This window comes from Natator depressus, chromosome 26 (genome assembly GCF_965152275.1).
Source record: "Natator depressus isolate rNatDep1 chromosome 26, rNatDep2.hap1, whole genome shotgun sequence".
NCBI lineage: Eukaryota > Metazoa > Chordata > Testudines > Cheloniidae > Natator > Natator depressus.
Window position 1 is genome coordinate 10224984 of NC_134259.1, and position 16351 is coordinate 10241334.

Here is a 16351-nt window from a genome sequence, read left to right on the forward strand (position 1 = left end):
GAGACAGAATTTTGATCTATGAGCCACCGTGGCAGCTATGCTTCTCTGGGACAATGAAGCTCACAAAGCCCAGGACAAAGTGCACATCATCTGGAGATAAAACATTCTCAGCTGAGGGGATCCAGCTAGCTTCCAGAGAAGATTAGGCAACTTCAGAACCTGACCTTTCAAAAATACTGCAAAACTTTCCTCTTCAAAAAAGCCTTTTCACCACAAGACAGGCATTCAACACTGACATCCACTTCTAGCCAATAAACCCCTCTTCCCCCACCCCGGACACGGACACGGACACACACGAAAATAAAACCTTAAAAACAATGCCCTCCCCTGCCCCCCCAAATCCTCCCATATTCAATTTCCGTGTAGGAAATTCATAAGCAGCTGTTATAGCAGCAAGGAGAAGTTTTTCACAGTAGTATTTTGCACAGTTCAAATTACTTATGAACTGCACTCTCGTATTTGAGCCATTAGATATTATGGTGCTGTAAAAAAACTAACAAAATAAAACAAATTCCAACACAAGCCCATCAGGAAAAGACATCCTTTTATTATTAACAGGGCAACTGAGATGTAACTTGTTCACCAGCAAGAAATGAAATTGGACCACACAAAAGAAACCATGTCCCACAGAGACAGTCACTTTTCCCTTTCTGTCACCGAGTTACTTATTTAGAAGTGACTGGCTGCCGTGTCTGCCATAGTTTTGAGCCATGCATCAAACTGAAACATTTTGTTTTAAACTTTTAAGGTACGGCATGAGATTGACAAAAGACAAGTAATCCAGCCTCCTTCCTCCAACTTAAGGTCTCATCAGGGGATCATCATATTGAAACCAAGTTGCCTAACAAGTTACAGCAACCCAGAACATGGAATGGTCTTGTAGGGTAGCCTGGACTTAACTGTAATCTGGAGCCACACTACAGGCTTGTACTTCTACAGGACAGTAGCACAATACCTGAGTCCAGTTCAGGCCTGTCTACACTGCAAAACCCATGGAAATTCTAACAGTTTTATTTTTGGGTGCCGGGGAGGGAGGGGAGAGTGCTGGGGGTGCAGGATGATTGTCATACTCTAACCAAGTACACAAAATTTGGTCGCTTCTACAGTGTAGTCAGAACCAAAACACATTTCACCCTAAAACTTCAGTGTAATTTCTACCCACCAGTCAGTCTGCTCATGGAGTACTGCTGGTGCGTTGCAGTAGAAGACAGATGAGGATTCAATTTCCAATGCCAGTTTCCAGTTGTTCCATGGGACAACGAATGTGAGAAGAACTGTGCAGGCATGGCATTCAGCACATTTGAAGAGGAGTGGCAGAGGCTAAACAATACCGCTAATGAAGGAGTACCATATCACCTTATTAAAGGCAACTTCATCCACTACTCTTCAGCTGGGAGGACGTTGTCTGCAACGTTCATACGGGGAAGATGCTCATCAGGGATCCGTAAAGGATAGGGTGAAATGTTACTCCCATCAAAATTTATGTGACACCTCAAATTTTAAAGTAGTCCTCCCAAAAGTAAAACTAGCTCAGCAAAATACCCATATGAAAGTCACCCAGTTAAGGAAGGCTGGGTTGACAGGCACAGGAGGAAGATGGCATTTTAGAATAATAAAAATAAATTGTATATATATTTGATTGCACCCTGTTTTCACCCCTCCTTTGTATTTTACTTTTTTTAGGATTAAGCTGTTGAAAGCAGGGAGCATGCCTTCCTTTGCAATTGCCCAGCACTTAGTACAACAATCCTGACTGGGGGCTATCTAACTTAGGTATGTATATGGCTCTGGACACGACGCTAATAAATAATGATAAGCAGTCCTTTATTCCAAGACTCACCATTAACAATGTGACGTACAAGTCTCCTTTCCTCAATCTAAGACTGCTCTGGCTAAAACACCAGCACTTTTAGAATGAAGGATCCTAGGAACCCAGATAATCTCTTCCTCCAGCACACTGACACTCAAAATCATTGTTGTAGCTGTCAGCTCCAGGATATTAGAGAGACAAGGTGGGTGATATCTTTTATTGGACCAATTTCTTTGTGAGAGAGAAGCTTTCAAGCCACACAAGAGCTCTGAAGAAGAATAAGCATGAGCACACAACTACAAACATTAATGGCAGCTGAAAAAAAAAAAAAATCAAACTGAGAATTTCAACAGCAAAAGCACGTGGTGCTCCCAAAACAGGGATGCTTTTATGATTCTAAAATGAAGAATACTTTGTTGGCATAATTGTCTGCCTGTATGTTGCAATATGATTTTTCCACCAAGTCTTGTGACAGGATTTCACAAAAACTGTACAAAATAAGTGATAAACAACTCAGGACCATTGATGGGGTTTTTCTGTTTGTTTGTTTGAAGCACACACAACACAGACCATCTTCTGTTTTCCACATGGTGGTATTTACAACAGAACTTATGGTACACAAGTTTATATTCAAAGGGCTCTTATTTTCCCATCACTTACCCTCTACTTATTTTACTTTTGGCCTATTTTAAATGAGTTTCACAATGCTGGATGTACTGACATACGTGTGATCACAATTTAGTAGTGATGTATAAGTGAATAAGCAACAGGAGAACAAAGAGCTACATAGTAATAGTTTTTTTCTAGTACTGGGTTACTACAGTGATCTTTTACCAAAGGGCAAAAGAATTGTGCCCAACAAAACTTAACGTATCAAATATTCTCCTTTCAAAATTTCATAGATTCAAACTACAACCGTTCCTGGACACTGCTCCTCCCTTCCCCATGAGAAACAGAAGTGATATTTTAAAGGATTCTCAAAGCAGAAAGGTAAACAGACAAGCCTTGATAAGATAAAACATTCTTATCCCTACGGCCTTAGTTCATTCATATACTTCCTACACCAACCAACCTATTTGCACTGAATCTTGCGGTGATTGTTTGGCACTGGTGCGACAACTGCTGGAATACAGTGTCCACTTCCAGTGCCTGCAGTTCAAGAAGGATGCTGATGAACTGTAGAGCGTACAGAGAATACCCATGAGAATGATTAAAGGATCAGAAACCATGCCTTATAGTGATCGACTCAAGGAGCAATCTATTTAGCTTAACAAAGACAAGATTAAGGAGTGACTTGATTACACAGCCGACATGGGGAACAAATACTTAATAATGGGCTCTTCAATCTAGCAGAGAACAGTATAACATGATTCAATGGCTGAAAGTTGAAGATGGACAAATTCAGACTGCAAATTAGAGTAATTAACCACTGGAACAATTTACCACAGTAATGGGAGATTCTCCATCACTGACCATTTTTAAATCAAGACTGCAGGTTCTAAAAAATCTGCTCTAGGAATTATTTTGTGCAAGTTCCCTGGCCTGCGTTATACAGCAGGCCAGACTAGATGATCACAATGGTCCCACCTTCTGGCTTCGTAATCTGTGAATACCTCTCTTCTTCCTGTGTACATGTTCTAACGCTAACAGCATGACCCCTTTCATCCCAAACATATGCATATACTTTAACTGAAATATTTGCAGGGTGGGTTTTTTTTTTGTTTTTAACTGCTTGAGTTGTGCGTGTGTCTCACTGTCATTACACGGTTACAATAAGAAAGATATCCAGGTTCAAAGCTAATCTGTAGTGCGTTCATGAGCGTAACTAGCTACTGCCTCTTACACATCAATTTATTGGTATTAAATTTTCCAGTTAGAAATCTAACAGTATTCTTTGGGCACCTACATCTTCAGGCTAAATTTTCTTTTTTTCTGAACTGTCATGGGGATGGATTTGTTTAGATTTCATTTCATATTTTTACTTACAGAATTTATTCAAATTATAACTGGATTTCAAATATATTTAAAACCCAGGACCCAGACAAAAGTCAGGAGCCACACCTATCTGATGATGGTTTATCCTTCTGAGAAGCTTATTCCTTTAGGAGGTGTCACTTCACTGTCTTCGGTTTGTTTTTCCCCTTCAGAAAAGGCAAATCAATAAAAGAACCACTTAGATTGAAGTTTAGTGGAGATGTAAGTGCTGCTAAATCATATTTGGATATCCAGGTTTGGAAGTAGAACAGTGATATTAGCAGGGGTGATTTACTTTGAACAGGTGCATGCTGAATAGTGAGGAAACTGCACGCAACATCAAATCCCTAAAGTCTCTACTTCAGGAACTCTGAAAAATTATTGCTTCCTAAACCTCTGTGAGGAAAAGTCCTCAATTGTCCATTTGCAGTTACATTTGATTACTTTTTCCTACTATAATCCATTAAGTGCAAAGCACATATTGAACAAATCTGATTTCTGACATTTTACTTTGCTACAAATGTTCTTTGAAGAAGCTCACATTAAAACAAGTGAGAAGACGACAAACCAGTAAGAGAGAAATTATATAGCACTGTCTACTGATATAAATAGTATACAATAAACTGAAGTGAATCAGATGGAGCTCTTTGGCCAGGTAAACTTGTATCAGTTGATTTATGAAATCGGCTAAGGGAAGACCCAATCCTGTTACCAATTAAGCGAGAGAGTTATGACTTCAGTGGGAGTAGAATTTGGCCAAAGCAAGGAAAGGACAAGGAAAGGCAGGGGAGATGCAGAAACTTAACCGGGTCATGAAAGAATCAAACAAGTGTAACCCATGCCTGCATGGTGTGGTGCTCTGTCCTTCTCTAGTGCACGTAGGCCATTTAGAGATTGACGCGTCTGCTATAGCCTTGGTTAAGAGGCATGCGGCTTTTGGGTCATGCAGTAGAGGCTCGCACACTTAGCTTCAGGGATCCCAGGTTTGATCCCAGCCAATGACAGATCGTCAGCGTTACACAAGCATCAATGGAGCCTACTGTTGCAGTGTTTTTATTTTTCTCTCAACCCTCTGAGCAAACCTACAGCCCATTGGGGGGGGGGGGGGGAGGGAGGGGACATTCTTTCACTCCGCCCCCCCATCCCACTCCTATTCACCCCAAATTTATACTTTGTGAGGTTATCACTGATAGGCTGCTTCCCCACACACAGTTTGTATATATATTATACAACTCACCCACATATATATTTACACACACACACACAATATATGGGAATGGTCAGGAGGAAAACAATATTTGGTTGGTCCACAAACACAGGGATTCATGTCTAACCTGCATCTTCATGAAAATAATATTTGCACCTTTCATATCACAATCTTTGTATAGGTCACTAGGACCATCAAATAACTGACTCAAAAGAGCTCTGTTCATGCTGCTCCCAAGAATCGATGTCTTTATAAATAAATAGCCCCTAGCACTAATATTTCAGCGGTCAAACATTTGCAAAAGCAGGCCAATATTGCAGGATTCAAAATGAAGACTAATTAGAGGGAACATCCTACCCAAGCGTCAACCTTCTACTCTTAATGTCACCAAGCTCAGCATGCTGGTTCTCTATTTTGTTGACTGTGGAGAGATACTAGGACACGGTAGAGTTAATCTAATCAGAATTTTTGGAGATGTGAGACTGATGACCGTGTGGACAGCTATATCAGGAGCAAACAGTGGCTAAACATTAGCTCCCGGAGGATAATATCAATAAGATCTCTCTCCCTTCCTCCTGAAGCCAAAAATCTGATAAACTGTACGGAGATTAGATAAATAATTCAAAGTTTACCCACCACATTTCTGTCACTTCTTAATAGAAATAACTAGAAAAGGAACAAATCTGTGGAAAAGCAACCAGAAATATTTTTAATGTGAAACAGAAAAAGAGCAAAATTATAGATCTGATTGGGGAAGACACCTTAAATTCACTCATGTTTCTACTGGAAACCCCAGTTCTCTTGATGGGGCAAGAGAACCAAATGCTAATGCAGCAGCATTAGTCAAGTGGCAAAGCTTTCTTTATTTCAAGCTCATTATCTTAAAACACTGACATCCAGTGGAGCTGAGGAACTGATGAAGACGTTCCAGACCAGGGGTTCTCAAATTGGGGGTCATGACCCCTTACGGGGTCACAAGGTGGTTACATGGGGGTCATGAGCCATCAGATCCATGGGGCTGGCAGCCTTGAGCCCCCATTAACCACCACCCCCTCATTTTATATGGGCTGGGGCAATTTCAGAGGCTTGCTGGGTGAAAGAGGTCACCAAAATAAAAAAATTGGAAAAAACACTGGTCTAGACAGTCAAGAGAGAGCTAACACCAACAAAAACCACTATGATCCCATCCACAATGTGGCAAAACTGTGGTATCTACAATTGTGTTAAGTCTATAAGATGTAGACATTAAGCAGATACAGCACAGTTATGGAGGTTTGATGCTAAAACTCACCTATTAAAAACATTTAAACAGGGTTGCAGTTAGCATAACTATGCTTCCGGAAAAGCTACTAAAATAAATTACCTCAAAATGGTTTTGTACCTATGGCACAATCCTTCAGCATGAAATGAACCATGGCACTGTCTGGAATAATTCAGTGTCATTTACTTTTCACCTCAGTTAAAATAAAATTTCTTTTCATCTAAGCAATGCCATCACTGCACACATTGTTAGTGTTTGTTTTTCCTGAACAAAACATATTCCTTGCAACTATTCATAATATGGAACTACTTTCCCTACTTCAATAAAATTCTATTTCCAGACAAATTACAGCCTGAATTTCCTCTCAATAGACGTAATTTAGCCAGACGATTTTACGATAAGATTCTTCCCCAAAAAAGGATGAGTAGGTGTATACTTACCGAGAGACACATCTTAAGACATGTTAGAGAGCTATATCACAATAGACATTGAGGATTCAAGAATTTAGCTCACTGATCTAGTAAAAGTCTCTTCATAATGCAATGCCACTCAAAATTTCTATATCTAAAAAAGCTTAACTGCGTATCTGGACACTATGCTTAAGCCAACATAAACCCTGATAACTGAACAATACAAAAACGTTTTACATATTATTTAAGAAAGAACATTCTTGAATGTTTTACTTACAGGTAGAGTGAAGAAGGCAGGATGCTTAGATTCATCTTCATATTTGCCCTCTGTTGAGCTTCCAGTCTCCACTGATTTAGAAGCAGTGTTCTTGCCAATCCCCATGGTTTCCAGAATGCCGAGGACTGTCACACAGTAGCTAAATTGAATTTTATGAGATGGGAAGGTGGAGAAGAACAGGGCAGTTTACAGACAGCAGCACCCCCGGAAGTTAGAACGGCACCTAGTAGTCAAGTTCAAGCATTAGGTCCTGGAAGTACCTTTAGCTTCGATGGCACCTAGAAACAAAGAAGTGAAACTAATGAAATTTTTTTTCACGATGACAAAGCATATTTGTAATACTTTATGAAACAAAAAAAAAAAAAAAAAAAAAAAAGGAGTCATTGTTTTATAAAATTCAGTAACAGCCACAACCGTTGTGAGTGCAGTACCACTTTATCGAACATCCCATATGGAACATTACGATGATCCACGTTTCCCATAAAAACCTGAAAGAAAGCAACCCCCATTTTAGCTCTCCAACTTACAGCCTGCTAAAAGTTTAGGCTCTGCCAAAAAAAAAAAATAGAGATCTTTAATTTCTCACAATTTTGGATACAAATCAAGGCCACTTACTGGTTTGCTCACCCTTTCCCCAAAATCTGGAGTGTCATTGACTTACAAACACCATTTGCAGCATTCTGTACACTATTACTGTCTGAAATCCCAATGTGAACAATGTTTTACATGTTACAGTAGCCTACATAGACACACATCTGCAATTTACTATAATACCCATCTACTTTATCTTGAGTGTTTAAGCGAGAGAGGTTTCCCTTGGGAAGGGTTTCTTTGATTATTCTCTCATGCTGAACAGGCATTTCCCGAGAGGGAGGGATGTGCCTCGTATCTTGAAAAAGTTATTCTCACCACCTTCAAAGTACTGGAGACTTTTATTTTTAGGGTTTTTTTTAATTCCACTAATTTAGATGGATTAGGACCATTTGTAAACAACTTTCTGCAACCAGAAAAATCCCATCCTTTAGGGTGTGGAAGTATGATGATGCAATTAGCCATTGTGCGTTCCTGCCAGTTACGCTTCTTCAAGAAGTAAATCCTACGGACCTAGACACAGGTAAACCTGATCTTTCACGGTAACCCCATGCTGCCATTTTAAAATAGGAAAAACACACCTTTAGCTTACTGAGCCTCATGTTGAGCACATTCCTCTGCTATAGAAACTTCGTTTTAACCTAAGATTGAAGATATTAGAGCCCATTGCTGGTTATAGAAACTTAGTTCAGAAGTTTGTTGGAGAAGACAGCTGTTCGAGGATGCAAAAGTGATTGTTTTAGGGCCTCTATAGAACTGAATATGCATTTCACATAACACTGTGTAACATATTTGTTCCCTTACTCCCTTTGGGATGGGGACATTAAAAGAAAAATCTTCTGTAATTCGTCTGCTTTTAATTTGCCAAACCGACCACTGCAATGTACCCCCCCGCCCCCATGTTCCCTACTTAAACAAACATCCCAGCTCTGCAACAATCCAAAACCTGCCTCCCCCAAGAGTGAAAACACAGCCTGACTATTCAACCCCAATTCGCCAACTGGCAATGCAGAACATCACCACTAAGTTCCCAGGCCAGATAAGCCCTGTTTTGACATTATTTAATGTATTTGGTGATATTCTATCATCAGACACCTGAAAATAAAAATCAGTTACAGGCAAAATGAAAAAAGACTAAACCACAGAGAAAGAATATGACAGATCACAAAGAGGAATGAGAAAAATACTCCCCACCAAAAAAAAAAATAAAAGGACTATCAAGGGAAATTTCTGTGAAAGCAGCCACAACACTGAAACAGAAGAAAAACCTATGGTACACTGGCAATGTGGCCTACAGTCAGTGACATTTTCAACTAAATTCCTGATGTGGTGGAAAGGCAGTGAATGAATATTCAAAAAGAAGTCAAGAGGAACAAATCTCAATACAGCCACATAACTAATCCCAACCAAGTAGTGACTGTTTATTCTCTTTCCTAAAGGTTGTCTAGCAAAATGCCAGGAGTTTAATGTCTGATGCAACTGCAGTAATAATGACACTTGATGTGTGATCTGTTCTGCAAATGGCAGAGCTGGGGCTGTGTCTGGAATAATTATACAATACCGCAATATTTAAGAGCTAGTTCCAGTTTAAGAACTGTCCATTTGCTAGTCGATTCTGGTTACTCTGGTTGACAAACAATTTAGTTTTAAAAATAATTTGACATTTAGACAGCCAAAAAATAAACACAGATATAAAACAAGTGCTATTTGAGCATTGAAATGAAAGCGAAGCACTCCTACTAGGAAAGTGAAATGGCCTCAAAAGTAGTACAGTGTTTTCTTAACTCAAAGGCTTAGCTAATAAGAGCCAGTAATTAAATTCAATTAAAACAAGACGTGAAGGGGATACAGGCAACTCGTTCTTGTCGTTGGAACTTTAAATTAAAAAAAAACAAAAAAAGAGAGCCAGCCCAAGTGCTGAGTGTTTGGAACACCCTTTTATAAACTAAATGTTTCAATCCCCACCAGATGCACACATTTCCACTCGAAAAATATGACCTTCCAGAGATGGAGAGTAACTAGTTTGCTTCTAATTTGTATACCTTTATCACTGTTGACAGCTCCAAAAATAATGTGGTTAATGTTAGTGAAAAACCTACTGGAGATGTTCACCGTGTCTGGATGGCACAAAAATAGAAGAGAACACAAAGATGAGAAAGAGAGACATGGTGTGGTTATGGATATTTTTTTTTAAACCCACAGAATTACAAAAGAAACAAAAAGGAAAACAAAAATGGGATAGAGATTGCTGTTCTTTGTGCAAAAAAGTTACTTACAAGGAAAAACAGTGAGAGTGACTAAGTTTTTGACTACACGCACAGTGTGCCACTTTAACTAAAGACCAGTATAGTTTATTCCTGTACAGGAAGAGAAAGAGTAATAAATTATACCAGTCTAAACTGTTACTCCTGGGGGAATTTTGTGCCAAAACATTAAAGTTTCAGCACCAAAAAATAAAAATTCAGCACCAAAAATTAAAAATTTGGCGCACAATATTTTAAAATTCTGCAACATTCTGCATATTTTATTTGTCAAAATAATGCAATATAATCACTCTGGTTTCAATTATTTTGGTAATTTATTTGAACTAAAATACAATGGATGGAGAATGGGAGTGGGGAGCACCGGCAGGAATGCCCAAACCCCCTTGCCTAATAGTAATGTGAATAGGTTTCACCCTTTATTTCTAAAAGCAGGAAAGAGTCCTGTGGCACCTTACAGACTAACAGACGTATTGGAGCAAAAGCTTTTGTGGGTGAATACCCACTTCGGGTGCATGCAGTGGAAATTTCCAGAGTTTTCAAATTTCCTTTATTTCCAGTTATTAGTCAACAAATATATGCAGCCATATGCTCAGTGTTAGACTATAGGCAACTGAAGAGCAAATGAGGACTGGCGACTCAAACTCACAATTTATATTGGCTACTGACCATCTCCAGAAAAGAAAGTAGCCAACAGTTCAAGGAGCACATTTTGATAGGAAGTTTTTTCAGACCGAAAAGTTAGACTAGTTCTCATCACTAAAGCAACATAAGCATTTATAAGGCCATACTGTCCTTTTACCCACTGCAACATTGCTAAAAATAGAAGTGTAGATGAAGCAGCGCTGGCTTAAGCAATGCCTTAATACGTGCCCAGATTTCTGGGCAGGCTTATACCGTCCGCACTGAAGCCCATGTCACCGCATCTCCACTATATTGTTTTATTTAGCAATGCTAGGATGGGTATGTCATATTGTGTGTGTATATATATAGATGCAGCTTGGGTAGACGTATCTCCTGTGTCAGTCAGAGAGTTTTTTGTGCTGCCATATCCTGGTCAGCCTCTCTGATCACTTGCCCTCTCCCTTCCTGCCAGGGTTAACCTTTAACCAGTTAGGATCTTTTGATCTAATAGGGTGTCTCTGCGCTGTGATAAAAAACTCATAGCACCAAGTCTCAGTCAGCTGATAAGGATCCATGGGGCTTTGCCTGTGGGGCTAAAAACAGCAGTGTAGACATTACGGATGGGCTGAAGCCCAGGCTCTGAGATCCTCCCACTTTGCAGGGTCTCAGGGCTCAGGCTCCTGCCCAAGCCCTAACGCCTACACTTCAAATTTGGCAAGCACCCCAAGCCCGAGTCAGCAATTCCAAGTTAATTGAGGCAGTGCCACTAGTACTCCTTTTCATTTTCTACACATACCCTTTAGGTTCAGCCTTTGGAAGCATAAAGCACCCTACCTTGGATAGAGCCTGGAAGGTTAATTCTCCCACCAATTGATGGCCCAGCCATTATCTTAACTCCTTTGAAACTGGGTTTGTTTTACCTTTCCTGGGTTCTGGGTTTTATCTTTCCTTGGTTCTTTTACCTCCTTAGATTTAACGATCTGCATTCAGGCAGATAATACCCAAATGAACAAGGTAAGCCACATATAGTATTCTTTTTAAAATACCAACTTTCTCCCAGTTTGTCATTACAGCATTAAGTTATCTTCTTGTGAATATTTCAACTGCAAAAACAAAGGTGGGAAATGGAAACCTTAGAGTGAAAAGGTCACTAACATACAAACAGATAATTGTGCTGGAAGAGTATTTGCTCAGATTCAGAGTTGTGGGGTCTTGTGAAAAACTTCAGTCTTTTACTGTTGCATCCGATGAAGTGAGCTGTAGCTCACGAAAGCTTATGCTCAAATAAATTGGTTAGTCTCTAAGGTGCCACAAGTACTCCTTTTCTTTTTTCAATCTTTTAGGCTGCTTAAATTGGCTTTTATACCCAAGACACGTGTCTGCGGTTTATGCCTTACAGAGGCTGAAAGAGTTTACTTGAAATGGATGAAAGATCTTTATTGTCATCCTTGCTTCTTCCCACTTGACTGAAAGAACTGCCTTATGAACCAGAGAACAAAAAAAATAAGTAAAAACATATTTACATTCATTTCTACAACACATATTCCAGTATTAGAGTTTCTTTTAGGAAAGACATGGAGAGGAGAGAAGGACCATCACCTTTTAAGTACAGTGTTAATTAAAGCACAGATATTAAAAAAGTAATCTCTGTCCTCTAGACTGCGAGCTGCTTTCAGCAATTACAATGTCTTTCTTTCGAGCTACTGAAAACTTAAGATGCCAGCTCTCAATAAATAAGCTGTTAGATTTCACAAGTTGAAAACTACCAAGGGCTTGGCAACAACAGAAATCACAAAAATGAGCAGTTTATTCTGAAATGAAGACTGCACTGCATTCAGGATGTATTGTAAATGCTTGGGTGTTTTTGATCTGTTCACTTCTTTTCCGAAATCATACTTAAACATTAATCCATTTGGCAGATGCCTAGCTAGGAACCCCAGGCCCACAGCCTTGTTTAAACTGCTTTATTTGAACACTAAGAGCACTTTCGATCCTGTAGGATTTTGAAATCCTAAATTCATCTCATCACTGAAATGCTGACTTCAAGCCTAAAATTCTGGTTTGATAATCCTCTATCGCCACGGTAAAAATCTGAAGACATTCCTGATGGAATTTTTTCAGAACTTTGACACAAGAAGCAGCTTGATGGTATTTATGTAATAATTAAATTCGGACAGCAAAATTTACAAGACAATAAAGAGAGGGGTCAGATGCAGATCTTTGTGGGATTTGAAAAGTTTTACAATTCTGCTGAACAACCAGAACAAGCTACCCAGAAGGATCACGGCAAGAGGCTATGGAAAATTACTACATTTTAATGTTGTTTGATTCCCCACAAGTACTGTAAAACTTGACAGAGGCTGACTAACGTCTAGGTCCCTAGTAATTTACATTTCTGATGTTGTGAACAAGTAGTATCCAGCTTCTCTAAGAAGTAGGTGGATTCCACTTCATGTCAAGTGGACATTCTTGGCCTCTAGGAGTTTTCCTTTTTGACTATGATTTACATTTGGTTTGTTTGGGTGGGGCAACAGAGGACTCAAAAGGACAAATTGAACGTCCCCTGCCACACCTACGAGTGAAGAGGGAGAGTGATCTCCGGTACTAGAATACAGCCACTGTGGTAACCCTTAAGGTGCCCAGCCTTAGGGTGGGACACTAACTGCTTGTATACACCACCGCTTACTTCGGTATAATTTATGTCACTCAGGGGTGTGAATAATCCACACCTGTAGCACTTCTAGTGCAGACTAGCCCTAAGGTACTGCCCTGTGCTGGAGCACTGAGCAATGTGTTTTTGTTCCTGGGGTGGGGGGAGGGAAAAGGAAGGGAGACGTGGGCTGCAAAGCTCTTATGGGATGTGCCACATGCCCTGAGAAAGGAGGTGGAGTGGGAGACAGCTGCCCTTAAAGGCCAAAGAAACCTCAAGAGCTAAGTGAGTTCCATCAATCTCACGCTAAGAAGCCCAGAATCCTGTAAGATGACACATTCAGAGAGGAGTGAATCATCTTAATTACAGGCTAAAGCAATTTATTATTTTTCTTCTTTAATTTAGCCCTAATGTTGATGTACGCCACTAACTGGCCTCTTCCACAAGTTGATACAGGTTGTGCCCGCTCTACTAGCAGATATTTGAACCAAGATCAACACCATTTAGCAACACTTAGCTTTGCTGCAATGTAAAATAAGCCCAGAACATCTATATAACAGTTGTCTGATTTTCAGAGGTACCAAGCCTCTGAAACTTCCATTGGCTTCAATGGTAGTTGAGAGTGCTTAGCACCTCAGAAAATCAAGACATACTATATTTAGGGACCCTGTGATGTAGACATCTCTAACCTCAGGTTCTGAGTTTGAAAATATTTCATTTCCATATGGGCTTGAGACAGAGTTGTGGCCTGGAAAACTGACTCTTAACTTTTCAGTATATGTACTGATAAGACAGAAAATATCGTTTGGAAACTGCCTGGAAAGTGGAAAAGATTAATATTCGAGGTCATCCTTCTTTAGCTTGCCAATATACAAGTTTAGCAATATTGCAGCATTAAAACCAACAGACTGCAATTAAGGACAGCTTTCAAGTCCTGCTGTACCAGGCAGAAAGCCATGAAAACTTTAGGCCTGTAACCAAATCCCTGGATTTACTTTCTTATCATCTCGAAAAGAACTGCACCTAAGCCAAGTAGTCTACATTGTTCTGCAGCAGATCCTTTGTGAAGGCATGTTAAAGAGGGAGCGAGGGAGGAGATTGCATTCAGAAGAACAGGATCCCATACAATTTGGCTGCCAGCAGACATTTACATTTAAAGAGGTGAGAAGGAGGGGAGGACTCAAGACTATGGCTGCCAGAGAGTATCAAGGGAGACTCATGCCACACAAGATAGTGGGACCCCCCCCCCCCCCGCCATTGTAAAAGAAATTCTGCCTTCAACCAACACTGAATTGACCTGATTAGAGAAACAAGACTGGTTTTCAACATTCTTAACTACTGAAACAGGTAATTATGGAATGTTGTTGAGGCTCTAATTAACCAAGTTCACTTACGGGGTATAGCTGTCACTTGCCAGATAACCAATTAAAGACAAAAGCAAGGCAATTCCCAATTAATTACGGAATGGTAGCTTTATCCTGATTGTTACTGGCTTTGGTCAATTGTCAAGTCAGTAATGACAAATTTCAGTGTTTAATTTTCTCTAGCTGAAGTACAGATTTTTAAGGAGACATTTCCACGATATCAAGATCCTAGTGGATCTTCGACTGATTAAATGTGAGTCACCTTTTGTATATCTGTCTTAATACACATGAACACAACACAACTGCATCCGATGAAGTGAGCTGTAGCTCACGAAAGCTTATGCTCAAATAAATTTGTTTCTCTCTAAGGTGCCACAAGTACCCCTTTTCTTTTTACAACACAACTGCTCTTTTACAGACATTCTGACATCTGCTGTCATAATAATTAATATTTCAAGTCCCACAGAAATCAGACTCTGGGCACAATTGTATCAAGTCCATAAAATGGACATTTAACTATTCAGCATGAACATTAGTTTTTCCTAATTAAACAAAGCTGCAGTTTATGTTCATGTATTAAAAACCAAGAAACTAGTTTTTTATATTTAGATTATAAACTGTTTAGGGCAGAAACTCATTTTCTTGGCAGAGTGACTAACAAAATGGGGCTGTCACGTGTGATTGAGGCCTCTAGGCACTACCATAAATAATAAAGTTGTGTTATCTATCAGCCTAATCTAGCCTGCAACATTCTGGTTTTTAAAATGAAGTATTTCTCTGCTGGAGGGTAAAAATTTAATCCCAACATAAAAGTTCATGACCAAGTTATGAAAGACTGAAAAAAACAAATCACTGCTACAAAGCTCAAAGAAACCTAACTTCTAGTTGAAGGATTATCCTTGCAGTTATGCTGACAAGAGTCACAATAATTATATGGTGACTCCCCAAAACCTGTCTAGCTGACATAACTCAAGGTTAATAAAGCCCAATATATACTGAAATTAATATATATAACTTGAGCAAAATACTGATTAGGGGAACAATCCTACAAGATGCCAATTCCCCTTAACTCTGATTGGCTCACAGGATTTGCCCAAGTAATTAATCTTAAAATTGGTGCTTAGATAGGAGCCTTATAAATTTGTAAATTAACAGTTTAGGTCCCTATTCTGCAAACTGTTCCAGGTGGGCAAAACCCTGAGCCCACATGAAGGGGGGACAGCTTTGCTCTGCATGGTGTGAGGAACCACGCTTGCAAGACCAGGTCCTTAAACACTGTACTTATTTTTTTAAACTATTTTTCTAGTTCAGTCTGGGAGAACAGATTTTCCACAGGGTATCCCAAACTGGAGCCTCCTTCAGTTAAAAGGCAGCTTACAATTTGTTTTCCTTTTACTGTACACAAGTCCTTTACAACAAGTTTTCCATGACAGGGACTAAAACGTAACAGGGGTCTGCAACACCTCGGAAAAAAGGCTTAGCACTCAACAAACAGCAGCGTTCAGATGCTTACAAGCCAAGTATGTTTCAAATCCCTGATGCAATACTTTTGAGTATCATCGCTGAAAATCCTTTATGAAATAAGTGTCTTCGCTCAATAGAAATGTTGGGACTGTACAGAGAAGTGGATAAAGAGCTTGGCAAATACCCCAAAAAAATAATAAAAAATTTGGCCTTTTAAAAATAGATTCAAAGGACATTTAGGTGACTCCTGAGTACTGAGTTAGTTTCTTACCTGGGTTTTGAGATGAGGGTGCTTTAGAACTAGTCTTCAAAAGAGAACATAGTATTTTCAAGTGGTATGGTATTTCGACTGTCATACAAAATAATCTATAGAATTACGATTCCAGGAACATCCCATCCATCTGAAGCTAAGAATTTCTGTGGAGTCAATGGCTATGTCTATGCTACGGCTCTTACAG

The 16351-nt window shown here is 39.5% G+C and overlaps 1 protein-coding gene across 2 annotated transcripts in view; it reads right to left on the reverse strand.

Annotated features, from left to right (window-relative positions):
• The window catches only part of SLC23A2 (solute carrier family 23 member 2), a 109430-nt gene that overhangs the window by 54589 nt on the left and 38490 nt on the right, over positions 1-16351 (reverse strand). For both annotated transcript variants that reach the window (XM_074940224.1, XM_074940223.1), the window contains exon 3: positions 6940-7217. In XM_074940224.1, the coding sequence (XP_074796325.1) occupies positions 6940-7044 (105 nt within the window). In that variant the 5' untranslated portion in view covers positions 7045-7217. The remainder of the gene's footprint in view (positions 1-6939; positions 7218-16351) is intronic.